Genomic DNA, 13,093 nt, shown 5'->3' on the forward strand with positions numbered 1-13,093 from the left:
CACAGTTGATAATGCCAATGTTTTGGCTATTGCTGGACAGTGCTTGCAAAGTGTCAAAACCTACCTTCTCTCTCCCATCCCCACCCCCAGCGAGTAGGCTGGGGTTGGGTAAGAGGCTGGTAAGGGGTGTAGCCAGGACAGTTGTCCCCAGCTGATGAAGGGGATATTCCATGTCATATGACATTGTCCTCAGCAATAAAAGTTCAGGGAAAGAAGGAGGAGGGATAGCATTTGCTTGCCAAGCGACCACAAATTGTCATTCTCTCAATCCAGGAGTCTTCTTGCCTTATTGCCGTTTTCTCCTGATTCCACAGGAGAAGGGAGTGAGCGAGAGGCTGGGTGGATGTTTGTCTGTTGGCCAGGATCAACCAATATTTCACTCCAGGGTGTTCAACACCAATAGCTGGACATACTGTTTCTTGCTGTCGCAGACTGAGGCAACCTACCAGCTCCCCCTCTTCCTATGTGACTCTGTGTCTCACGTGCAATTTGGACATCTTATTTTGACCAACTGGTCTGCTGAACCTTTTTACTAAAAAGTTTGCAGGGAGAAATAATTTATTGTTGTTATTATTATTGTCATTGTTGCTGTTATTACTGTTGTTGTTATTAATAATAATAATAACAGTAATGATAATAATAATAATATGCCAATTGACACAGTTGGAAAAAATCAAGGTCAAGCAAGCTAATTTTTTCTCACACAGGGCAACAAATGTGAAACCACAACACTCTCATGTACCTCCACCCTGATGCACAGTCACAGATTATCGGATGACAAGAGGCTGTGCAGCTGCTGGTGAGCAAGCAGCTCGTGCAGGGCTCGGGGAAGAGCATGGTCCCACCATGGGTGACGGGGCAGGGCAGCCGGCTTTACCAGTGCATGGGTCATCAAGGAGAGAGCGTGGACAGTGCTGCCTGGCCTCTGGAGCTGGGAGGTAGGAAGCCCCAGGGCAGGGCAGTGTGGGGTGGGAGGTGAAGGTGTGAGCTGCGCACCAAGCACTGTGATCTGAAGGATGCCGGCATTCACACTGTTTATTTGCACCACAGGCAGAGTTTGCCTTTGCCAGCTCTGAACAGATATGGGCATACATTTGTGCTCTACCTGAAATCACTGGACACAGTAAAGAATTCCCGTCACTCAGTGCAGAGATGATCTATTATTGCTGAGGTCCTCTTTGAAAAAAAACCCTCGCATAATCATTACGGACAAAATGAGACTGCTATTTAAACACTATTTTCCCATTCGTGTTTGACAAATCTTAGCAGTTTAAATACTGATAGGAACTCTTTGTCATGCTTTCTGTTAAAAATGAAGCATTAAGAAAGTTCAGTCCTTTTCACAGGAGCATGGCATTCACAGAAAAAGGTTATGAGTTGATTTCTCACTTCAATTTTCTCTCTTCTTCTATCTTTTTTTTTTTAGGCTGACAATCATTTTGATGTTAAAAGCAAACTAGGAGGTCTTCTCAGTTATCTTGTATGAAATAAAGATGAACTGGACAAAGCAGCCCTAAATAGCAATTTCATGCTGTGATAAAAGATGGGAAATTATCATCCATATCTCATGGAACGGATCTTAATCATTGCTAAGTGGAATAACAGAAAAAAGTAAAGTTGACAATATGTCTCCATGGATCTTTACAGTCATATTAAGACTCATAAAGCCTGACGTCTAAAGTACAATCAGGAATATTGATGGCAAATTGATTTCTGATCCTTAGCTTAAAAAGGGAAGTTGTAAAGTAGTAAAATACAGTAGAAAATTCAGGCCTTGCGTAGAGTATCAATCTGTTCCGTCCCAGGCTGGATTCAAGTAGGCAGACCAGTTGGAGGAAGTGTGAATAATTTACAGATTAGTGCCCAGGGCAGATCCCTTCAAGAAGAGAGTCACAGGAGTAATTTAGGCTTTCCAGTCCCATTTGCATAGTTAGACAGATGCTAAAAGCCTGGTCCCGGTGAGACTCAGTGTTTCAATGAGACTTAAATTTCTGAAATTGAAATTGGGTGCCCAAACTGCTGACATGCTTTTGAAAATCTAATGAGGTCTCTTTATCTTCTGTTGCCTGATGCTCTTAAGGACATGTCACAAAGTCATTTGATATTTTTGGAAACATTATCCTTTTCTTACATGTGTCCAGGTTGACACATCACCAGCAGATGACAGGTTTTCTCAAAATATTTTAAAATAGATAAATAGATATGTATTTAGTAACCATATATGTCACTCTTTCTCAGAAATCTGTTTTTCTCTGTTTATAAACCTTAAACCAATAATCTTCAGATTCTCTCTCAATAATTCTGAACTTTATGAAAGCATCCCTTTTCCACAGCCACCACTCTATTCCTGGATTTTGTAATGTGAATCTATAATGGGCAGACTAGGATTCCTGCAGCCCAACAGATTTTGTTTTCTAAATTTCAGCTCAAATGACATCTGAGGTTTTGCAGTTAAAACTGTGGCTCCACCAGGTTCATCATTTTTTTTTAAATACGGGCTCAGGCGTGCCACTGCAAGTACTCCCCCTACAAGAGCAATATTGCTCCTTTGTGTTAAATCGGTGCTATGGAACAGAAAATAGTTGAAGATACTTTACTTAGAAACAGAAAATATGAGATGGGACACACAGCCCAGCAGCCTCTCACAGAGTAGGGAAAAACAGGTTCAAGGTCATCTTTCCAGGTCAAATTGTATATTTTACACTAAATGTGACAAAATGCGTGCAGCAGCTGGGAGTAAGTACAGAACAAGGGCTTCACTTCTGGAGGTGAGCACCCCAACCAGCACATCACACAGCCCCTCCTTGCTGTTATTGTCGAACCTAACTCTGTCCTTTTAGCTGTTTGGTAGCACAGGTTCAGCAAGAAGAGTGGAAAACATCCCTCTTATACCAGCAGTTTTAGGCACTCCCATGGGAGAATGACCCAACTTGGGAAGGGAATTGAGCCCCCATTTTCCACCTGCTGCACCAGCTGTAGGTGTCTCCAGCACATCTTCCTGATGCCTTCAGGGCAGCTCCAGCAGCAAACACCTTCCCCACCGTGCCTGCTGGTTGTTCTGGTTTCCATTTCAGAGCAGCTAGCTCTTCTCAGACACTGAGCCTTTTATCCCAGACCATTTACTGTCTTTCGACATAGCTTTTGGTTCTTGCTGTTTAAATAATATTTCTAATTGAAATAGCAATTGGCATCTCTCAAAACCTGGATGCAAGCGAGGCCCTGGCTCCGTGTCACATATAATTGCATTGGCCACAAGAATGGGTATAATAATTAACATAAAACATGGGAATGTTTCTATCCCTAAGTGTGTGAAGCAAGGAGCTGGAAAGTTCAGACTTTCATTCTCCCCTGTGATAAGCCAAACTGGAAATTGTCCTAGTCTCAATACAAAGAGTGCATCTCACCCTAAAACCAGAAGTTTCTTAGGTGAATAAAGGCTTAGTGACATCAACCATTGTTTTTACTTTACTGATCTAGTAAAACACATAGGAAGTAATCTTTTAAAGGCAAGTACACAAGAAAAGAAAAAAAGAAAATTAAGAATAAGTTTGTCCTCTACTTATATGGCAAAATCTACATTCAGGATTTCATCCTTTCTCACTGTAATTAAGGATCTCACCAGCATATAAGACTGTCAATTTACTTAATGCTCACTTATCAGTGGCACAGCATTTATTAGAGAAATACAGACATCTGCACTCAGGACCAGGCAGGAAAAGCGCAGTTTAGTCCTGTTTTAAAACTAAGATTTACCAGTAAGCCCACATACAGCTCTTTGTCTCAGGAGAAAAGCAGTGTTCAAACTCACATGAAGGGAAAGGATGCTCAAATAACTTTGATACTACCACTATCAATTTAAGTGGAAAAAAAAAATCCTCATGGATTTAGTATGGGAAAGAACCATCCAAGGGCCTGGGCTGACTGTCCCTCCTCTTGCTTCAGAAAGGAAGGGAAGGCAAAGGGAACCGGCGCTTGCAAACACAGCACTGTCTCCTTCCATACTCCTCAGAAGCAAAGCTGATGGGATTTCATCTTTTCCATCCACTAAGGGGAGGAGGGAAATGGACCATAGAAATTAGAACTGGGAAAGACCGCTAAGTCATTCAGTCCATTTCCCTGCAAGCATAACATTGTTCCCCATGGTACATTCCCCAGTGCTTTTTCCAGTCTAGATTTAAATGAATCAATTAGCAATGGGGCATTCAACACTACCTTGGGAGACCATTCTAGTCTAATGGATCTCATTGTTAATAATTCTCACCAGTTATTCAGCCTGTCTTTCATTTTCTGCGGTGCCATGCCAGGTCCTCAGTTGTACTGCTCTAAATTTAGTACCCATCTCCCTTCTTGGGCTTTGCACCCTTCAGACACTTGGAAGAACTTGTACCACATTCATAGGTGTTGTTTACCAAAGATTTACATATTTAATTTTTGTACTCTTTCCTGCTGAGTCATACCCTCAGCAGTTTTGTCCCTTTTTTCTGATTCAACTCCACTTTGGCAACCTCCTGTCCATTCATTTGTGGGCTGGGAAATCCTCCTTGTGAATGAGGGTTACTGGAAAGTCCTGCATAGATCTTGCTAAACTGATTAGTGCAACAGTCCTTTTTCAGGTATCTGAAGATGTGATTGAGCAGTTCAAAACTGGCTTGTATCAGAGAGGGATTTTTCTTCCGAAGGAAATGAATTTGGTTTTTGTTCTCAAACCCACACCCCATGGTATTGGGGGAAGTTTACTGTGCCTGGCTGAGAAAGGAGCACCACGGCTGCTCTCAGACAATACCCTGGCTCTTGTTTCCAGCACAGAGGGATCAGAGGTCACAACAGAGAGGACTGCTCCTCTGTCCCTGCCCATTCACTGACAGAGATGAAGAGCACTGCAGAGAATGACCTTCCCCAGGCAGTGCCTTCGGGGCAGGATTACCCAACACATTAATAAAGGAAGACAATACGAGGGTCTCAGAGGCTCCCTCTGCACCCTCTCTTTTCACAGAAATACAATATATTCACTTTCACATATCTCACAGTTTGACGTCAGGAAAAGAAAACCCTGCACAACTCCAGTTTTTCAAAGACTACATTTCATTTATACCCCAAAATATCTCTAACCTCACTGCCAGCCACTTCTTCACTCCCGATATTTGCTACCTATGCAATTGCCTTTTTTTCAGACTCCTGCTGCTACATTTCATAAGCCCTTAACATGCTTCTTCCTTCCCAGTTTTTTTTGTCAGACACTTTTTCCCATCAGCTGCTCCCACCTCCCTCAGGGCTTCTTCTCGGGACACTCAGTTGTGAGCTATGGGATACAGCTGGGGTGCTCACTGAAGTGCCAGGTTCCCATTTGTCACTGAGATTATCACAATCACCACCACTGGTACAGTAGAAAATGGAGAGAAAAAATGGAGTTGCAGCAGAGTCTTTATGGCTGGCAGATAAATGCATACTGTTAATAGCTATATGCATATGTTAATCATGCCTGCTGTACACAGTTCTTCATTTATGGCTACATATTCCCTTTTTTTTTTTTTTTTCAGTCACGAGTGTGGCTTTGTTGTCCACGCAGAGCTGCCTGTGTCAGGAGTGCATATTCTACATTGAAACTGAAGGGCAGGGTACACCATGCTACACACCCCAGTCCCTTGATCCTCAGCTCCCTCCTTGCATGTGCATCTTGATTTCACACCCCTTGAAACCTCAGAAAAGAGTTGCTTGGGTTATAGATACATCATCAAGCTACGGGGCAAATGGACTGATAGACCTGGTTAAACATATCCCTCACTTCTAATCATAGACCTACATCTGTGCGAGCATTAACAAACAGGGAAAATATTTTCAACTTCTTTTCAGAGAAACGTGGCCTTTCCTTGCTTTCTCTCAGGGAGGAGATGGGGAAAAGAGCTCTTCACCTCTTTTGCAGTAGCATTTTGCATGGGGCATTGCCCACTGCCTGGCAGTGCAGTCCCTCGCAGGGCTCTGCAGGGGTGCAAGACTGCCCACAGCATGTCCTCACAGGCAGCTTTCCCAGCATCACTGCCCTTTCACGCCTAGACTATCTCTTATTGCAAAGTTAAAACCATTCTAAGGATGTGGCAGAACTACTAGGGAAGAAGATAAGAGAAAATAATGTGGGACTTGTCAGTGCTATGTAGCGTCAAGAAATTTTGCTTCCCTAAACAAACCTGAAACAGAAACCTGAACTTACTCAGAGTAGAGGGTATTAAAAAAAAAAAACCAAAAAAACAAAACCACAAACCTCCTCTGTGATCAGAACTCTATTAAGCTGCCTTGAAAATTATTCCAAATACACTTTTTTGCAGATAACAATAGACAATCCTTTTGACTGATTTGTTAAAAAAGGCAAAGGAAGAGCATAAAATTATTGCTTATCAGAGAGAGAAACAGCACCGTTTAAAATAACATGAAATTGTACCCCATGAATTATTCACAAGGGCTGATGTTACACTATCATTATTTCTGGCTTTCCTTTTTACCACATAGGATTTTGTGTCAGCTGTCACCAACCCAATAAAAAAGGTGGGGTTTTTTCCCCCCTTTTTTTTTTTAGTTAATCAAACCTGTTTTTTTCTGATTATTTTTTCTAATTTAAAAGGAATATATTCCAAGCAGTGAGTTGTCTTCACAGTGTCATGTTGAAAAAGAAGATAGATTTCATTACCACTAGCAGGGTCTAAAACATGCAGAGAAATAGACGTTTGCATAGTGACTGGTGTTTCTTTACGTGTTGCACCAGCTGCTGAGAAGCTAAAGTGTGATCCCAGTTGTATGCTGGTATGAGCAGTTGCAAACTCCATCCTGTTCAATGTGAATGAAGCTCAGTGAATTTCACAGAAGCTCTCAGATAGACAACCAACGTGATTCTGCTTTCTGATTGCACGTAACAGTCAACACCTCTTGCAATTACCTAGTGATTTTGATTTTCCTTTTCCAACACATAAATATGCAGGACTACAGATTCTGTATTATGGTAGGTCTTAACGATCACAGCACATTAGAAGTGACAGTAACTCTATTAAAGTCAGTAGAACCACTGATTAGACTGGCCAAAACTCTCTGGTTTTATTGGTAGAGCTGTGTCTTGAAGCAGATGGGTGTAGACAGTTTGTGGCTATGGCTATGGCTATGGCTGACTTAAAAGCACAGCTCATAACTGTAGTCTGTAAGACGTCAGCCAGTCCTCTCTATCCAGCCTATCTGCTGGGAAAACCTTATTTTTTCTTGCTTACTGTGTCTTCTGTCAGCATCTTTCTGAATTATTTCTATTGCAAGCTTTTTGGCTGCAGGACTGATGTTTTGGGAGGCCATGTAGAGAAGACGGCATTGTTTGCTTTATGTGTGTAATAGCCCAGCTCAAGGCAATATAACCATCCATTAATATATTAATATTAATACAAACAATTATCCTTAATTGTTCTGGGGGGAAAACTGGGAAAAAAGGTTGAACATCAGGAGAATTTTTGTGGAAGGCACCGGGTTTGCTTTGCTTACCATCTTGCAAATTGGGGAGTGCGGATTCACACATGGTTTTTGGTTACTTGTAATAAGAGAAATCTTACTACAAGCAGCTGTCTACAGTTCAGAAAGCTGTACTTCTGCTGGCGGTCTACAGGTCTTCAGAGTTCATGGAGAGAAGCTGGCAATGCTGAGGTGTAACGCGGACTATCCAAAAGCAAATATCTAAAATAGGCCAAATGAACCACCTCCCAGGAAAATTCCTCTCCTTTGACTACACAGCTTACAGCAATTAGCTCAGCTACAGACATCTGAATGCTAGTTATCCAGAACAGCTGAAATGGATCTCACCACTGGTGTCAGCAAACAAAGAGGCTTATAAGAAAACCTCTTTCTTTCCAATGGCTCACCTGTGACATGAAAGTCAACAACAACTGTGACTGTTGTTCTATAATGCAACTAATTAATTGACCGAATTTTTGGAAATAAAAGGCAGCAAATCCCCTTCCCCCTCTCCCAGCTGTCCCCGCCAACACAGCATTAGCCAGGACCCAGCCAATATGCTGACACAGCTCCTCAGTTCCCTTTCCCCTGCTCCATTTCCTTTTCAAATTGAAAACTATCAGGGGTCTTTAGGCAAATAATAGAGACCTAATGCAGGTGCCTGTTATAAATAGTTCACTAGTTACTTTTAACCTAATGTCTCCTCAAACATTACTTCACAGAAGGTGGTGAGGGGATGAAATGCCTCATGAACTCCGACAATCAGTGGATTAGGAGTTAAGGTCACAATAATGTAGCCCATTTCTTCTTGTTTGTCAAATGACCTGAGCACAAATCCCTGGGTCTTTCACCTGAGACTGGCTCCCCTCAGTAAGAACATGGGTCTTGGCGAGAGCAGTCCTCACCTGGGATCGTACACCCCTAGTCAGGGAAGGTGGTGTTTGGCTGGTGGTGCTAGGTTAGTGCTAGTTTAGGATTTTACCACACCCAACACTAGCTTTCCTAGGCACAACCTGATGGTGTGCTTGGTCTAGATCTGCCACATGTCTAAGGTTAGATTAATCAACATTTAGGAGGTAACTTGGCATTCATATATAGAAATCACTTGAGAAATTTGAAGTATTCTGCAGGCAAAATAAAATAGGAAGCAAACATTAATAACAAGAGTTACTAATGACTGGTTTTTATGCAAAACAGACAATGTACAGAAATGCCTATTAATTCTGAATCACTGAAGCAAGTATCTAGGCTCAAGAGTTGGAAATGCTGCCTAAAATGCCAATGTGATCAGTCAATGTTAAAATTTGCTTTCATCAACTAGGCATCACGTGTCCTATTCTCAGAGACAAATTCCTTCTGTGTTCACTGGAAATAATATCAAGCATTTCACAGGGGATAAAACTCCAAGTCTATGTGTGTACAAAACAAGGCATGCAAGAGGACAATCTGTTAGCATATATGCTCCTGAACACATCAGGCAACAGTCAGGTTGTTGGAAATATTTCTCATCACGCTGGGTGCCCCCACATGCAGCACTGAACGGTGCTACATTGGTCACAGATCACTTTCCCCATTTGGCTCCCCAGTGAGGTGTAAATATTTCAGAGCTAATGCATAAGTCATGTACACCTGTGTTTCTGAGTACCACAGTAGTGAGACGTAACTCTTGGGTATTTCTGAGCATGGAGGAACATGGGTTATTTTCTGTCATTGCAAATGGAAAATACATGGAGATTTTTAATGTTTAACACTCAGGCTGGTTCTGCAAATTCTTGGAAACCATTGCCTGTAGCCCCAGGCAACATCTAAGTGATGTTCTGCAAACACATGCACCTTGCCAGGACTGCCAGACACCCCAGGCTGTGTCCACATGTGACTACCTGCTGGGTCCCATACCACTGAAAGCCAACATATGGAGTTAATTCACCCAAAAATGAATACCCCAAGCACACTTGCTACTGCTGTGTGGGTGGGTGTCGCTATAGCAAACAACATCAGAGGGATTCATATTATTGCTGCATCAATAGGGGTTGGGGGCCTCTGTTTAATTTCTGAATAAATTTAGACCTCACAGAAATTTTTTTCATCATTTTACGAACATCTCAAACTAGAAGAGGGAAAGAGTTAAGCTTATTTATAGATAAAATATTTGAAATAATAAAAGGCATCACAGTGCACTGGACTGATGGGGAGGGGTGAGTAAGGTATAGCTCCTGGAAAGCAGGAGAGCAGGATGGCTGCCCCAGATGGTTTGCTTTGTGTTTGCAGAGCCTTGTGCTTTGACTGTGAGGTGAAGGGAGAGATGAGGAGGCACATTAGGGGTATGCTAATGTAAGGAGAAGGAAGCAGTTGGTCTCACTGCCCTGAGGAGTATTGACAGGGGTCCTCAGGTGCAAGCAGAGAGGCTCATAGGTTTCTGAACAAGGAATTGTCTCCTGGTGTATTTCTGCTGCACTGAGGAAAATAAGACTGTCCACATCGGTAAATAAATAAAATAGAACAAAAACAAACAAAAAAAAAAGGCAAAAAAAGGCTGATTCTTATCATGTACCTTCCAACCAAGGAAAATACTATATACTGTTCAGGAAAGTATACTGAGTGGGACTTAAACATAGTTGCAGACAGGGGCTCAGGAAATGTTTGGTATTAGTCCATGTGAAAGACACAGTTACCTAGATGGACATGTGTCTGATCTAAAGATATCCATTATTTTTCTCATGAAAGTAGTGACCCTTTAGCAAAGTGACACCAAAGCAATTCTGATGTACACACAGTCATCGTGTACAATGTCAAACACAGTCCAACACTCTTAGGCTACTTTGTCACATCTAGAAGAAGCACCCATCAGCCAGAAAAGTCCTCTTTCTCCAAGATCTGCTCCTTTGTTCTTTGGTATTCAGAAAAATGCATCCTGAAATGTGCTGTGCAATAAGTGATTTCAGCTTGGGCTCAGTTCATTCTTAACTCTTCTTTGAAATTGTCCACAGGGCTGAATGAGCTACATTTTAGAGTGAAACACAGGTCCCATTGAAGTCTGTAAGCATTTTTCCACTGACTCCAAAGAAATCAGGATTTAATCCTAGAAAGTGTCTACCTGGAACAAGAAAAGCGTGCCTTTCAATTGCCATCACCATTACTTGGAGCGGCAATGGAAGAATAAAGCTGGTCTCAGTGATGAATGCTCCATCCCTGAGACTGCAGTGGAAAAGGCACCAATGTAGCTGCTCTTGGAGACATGAAAAGGAAACCGGACTGAAAGCCAGATCTGTTTTTTCTCCGAGATTTTAAAAAAGCAGCTCCAGAAGTGTTGCTTGCATTTTATTTAGTACTTATAGTGCAACAGCAATGAAACCTAATATTACAGGGAGTGTGTGTTCCCACTAGAAAATATCTTGAACAGCTCATAAAAACCTGGCCATTTATCAGCACTGCAGGAGATCTTTATTACCTCCCTACAGCGTATGCTCTCCTATGATGTAGTTATTGATTTAACAAGTAAACTTCGTGGCAAGCTTTTATCTTGGAATTAGTAGCAAGACTGAAATAGAGCCTTCATTATTCTAATAACACAGAGATGTGAGATTCCTGCATATTCCAAAGGCCATATCATCACCTTAACAAGCATCCCATTAGGGCTGTCTGGGCTGCCACATCAAAGCGTGGGCTGTGAGAACTTTAACAATCATGATATCATACTCACCCCCGGCAATTTCACAGCCCTTTTGTTTTTCTTCCTACAGGTTTGGACATCAAGCAAGCTCAGGTTATTGTGCTGTCATCGGGTACCAAATGTATAAATGGGGAATACATTAATGACCAAGGGCTTGCGGTCAACGACTGCCATGCAGAAATTGTGGCAAGAAGGGCATTTGTTCACTTCCTCTACTCACAGCTGGAGCTACACTTAAGGTAACTGAATTCTGTTGATGCTTGGGGAATGTTATATGGCCTTCAGTGGAACAGATCTGTCCTCCAGACATTCGAACTATTTGGGGTTTTATGTTGTTGTTTCCAAGTCTTTAGCTGATAAAGGACCGATACACTGCACAGAAAAAGATGAGAGTTAGATAGTTTAGAGTGTCGGGTCATGAGCTCCTTTACTTCAGCTGATTTTCTTTCAGTAGCTATTAGATATGACTCATAAAGTTGGGGTTTATGAAGCCTGATGATTTTGTACAAATCTTTATGTGCAGGCTTATTAGCACCATTCACTGGCCAGAGACTGAGAGGGGGTCATTTTGCTCACTACAGCTGTTTTGCTGTCTTCCTTGCTGCTGCTGAAATATCTCAAGGGAGTGATTTATTGATCATTAATGCCTTCATTGACTCCCTAGAGTCAATAGTACAGTAAACTTTGTGCCAAAGTGCAAGATGCCATCACTCACTCCTTCTTTACCATGTTTTAAAATGTAGAACCATTACAGAGGAATGATCATTCCTGTCTTCAGCCAAACCCACCCTGTTACCATTTAAATTGTTAACGGGTCATACACTTCCTGAAAGCTGGTAATGAGTGGGGTACCACAGAGGTCTATCCTGGGACTAATCAAGTCTATCAACAGTCTGGAAAAGGCTATGTAGCGCTTGGTTAGAAACTTTGCAGAGGACACCAACCTGTGGGGAGAACCAATTGATATGCTTGAGGGCTGAGCTGGAGGACTGGGCCAGCAGGAACTTTGACAGAAATCTCAACAAGGACAAATGGAAGTCCTGCACAAAGGAGGAAAGAACTACCTGCAACAACACAAGCTGGGGTTTTACTGGCTGGGAAGCAACTCTGCTGAAAAGGGACAGGGTTTTTAGGCAGGCAGCAAGCTGAACATGAGATAGAAGTGTGGCTGGTGGCAAAGAAGGTCAACAGGATCAAGGCTGTATGAAGAGTCAGTCAAGGGATGTGATCATCCCTCACTACTCAACACTCATTAAACCTACATCTACAATAACATGTGCAGTTTTGAGTCCCACAGTACAGGACAGACATCAACTATCTGAAGCATGTTCAGCAGAGGCCACCCAGACACTCAGGGGCCTGTGTGGAGGGGCTGAGGGAGCTGGGCTTGTCAGCCTGGAGGTGGGATGGCAGACCCAGCAGAACATATGTCAACAATACAATGGAGGTGGCATCTTTACCAAGGTGCACAGTGGGATGATGACAGACAACAGGCACACACTGAAACAAGAGAAGCTCAGTCTGAATATTAGGATAAACTGTCTGCGTGGGAATAGGCAGCCAGTGGAACAGGCCACTCGACAGGGTTGTGCAGTCTCCTTCCTGTCTTGCAGGTTTTTGAAACCTGAATGGGTAAAGCCCTAAGGAACTTGGCAAACTGCTTTGAGCAGAAGGTTGGGCTAGAGCCCTGAGGTCCTTTCCAGCCTGAATTATTGCATAAGCCTATGAATACTGAGCAGAAGTGAAGCTGAGGTGGCATTTCTTATATGGAAGGAACCAAGTAATGAAGGAAGCAAGGACAGAAAACAAACAAACCCCCCTTATCTATAGGTCATTCTCCTGCCGTCCATTCTTGCTTGCATTTTCATGTGACTTTATCTGAAGGCCATTAACCTTAGTGCAAAAACTCCTTTGACTTCAGAAGATTTTGCATCAGGTCACAGACAC

The 13,093-nt window shown here is 42.4% G+C and overlaps 1 protein-coding gene across 1 annotated transcript in view; it reads left to right on the top strand.

The window, feature by feature from the left end:
- Positions 1 to 13,093, top strand: part of ADARB2 (adenosine deaminase RNA specific B2 (inactive)) — a 320,228-nt gene that overhangs the window by 262,198 nt on the left and 44,937 nt on the right. The window contains exon 5 of the mRNA XM_013296422.3: positions 11,217 to 11,385. Coding sequence (XP_013151876.2) covers positions 11,217 to 11,385 — 169 coding nt within the window. The remainder of the gene's footprint in view (positions 1 to 11,216; positions 11,386 to 13,093) is intronic.

Source organism: Falco peregrinus, chromosome 5 (assembly GCF_023634155.1).
Source record: "Falco peregrinus isolate bFalPer1 chromosome 5, bFalPer1.pri, whole genome shotgun sequence".
Classification (NCBI taxonomy): Eukaryota; Metazoa; Chordata; class Aves; order Falconiformes; family Falconidae; genus Falco; species Falco peregrinus.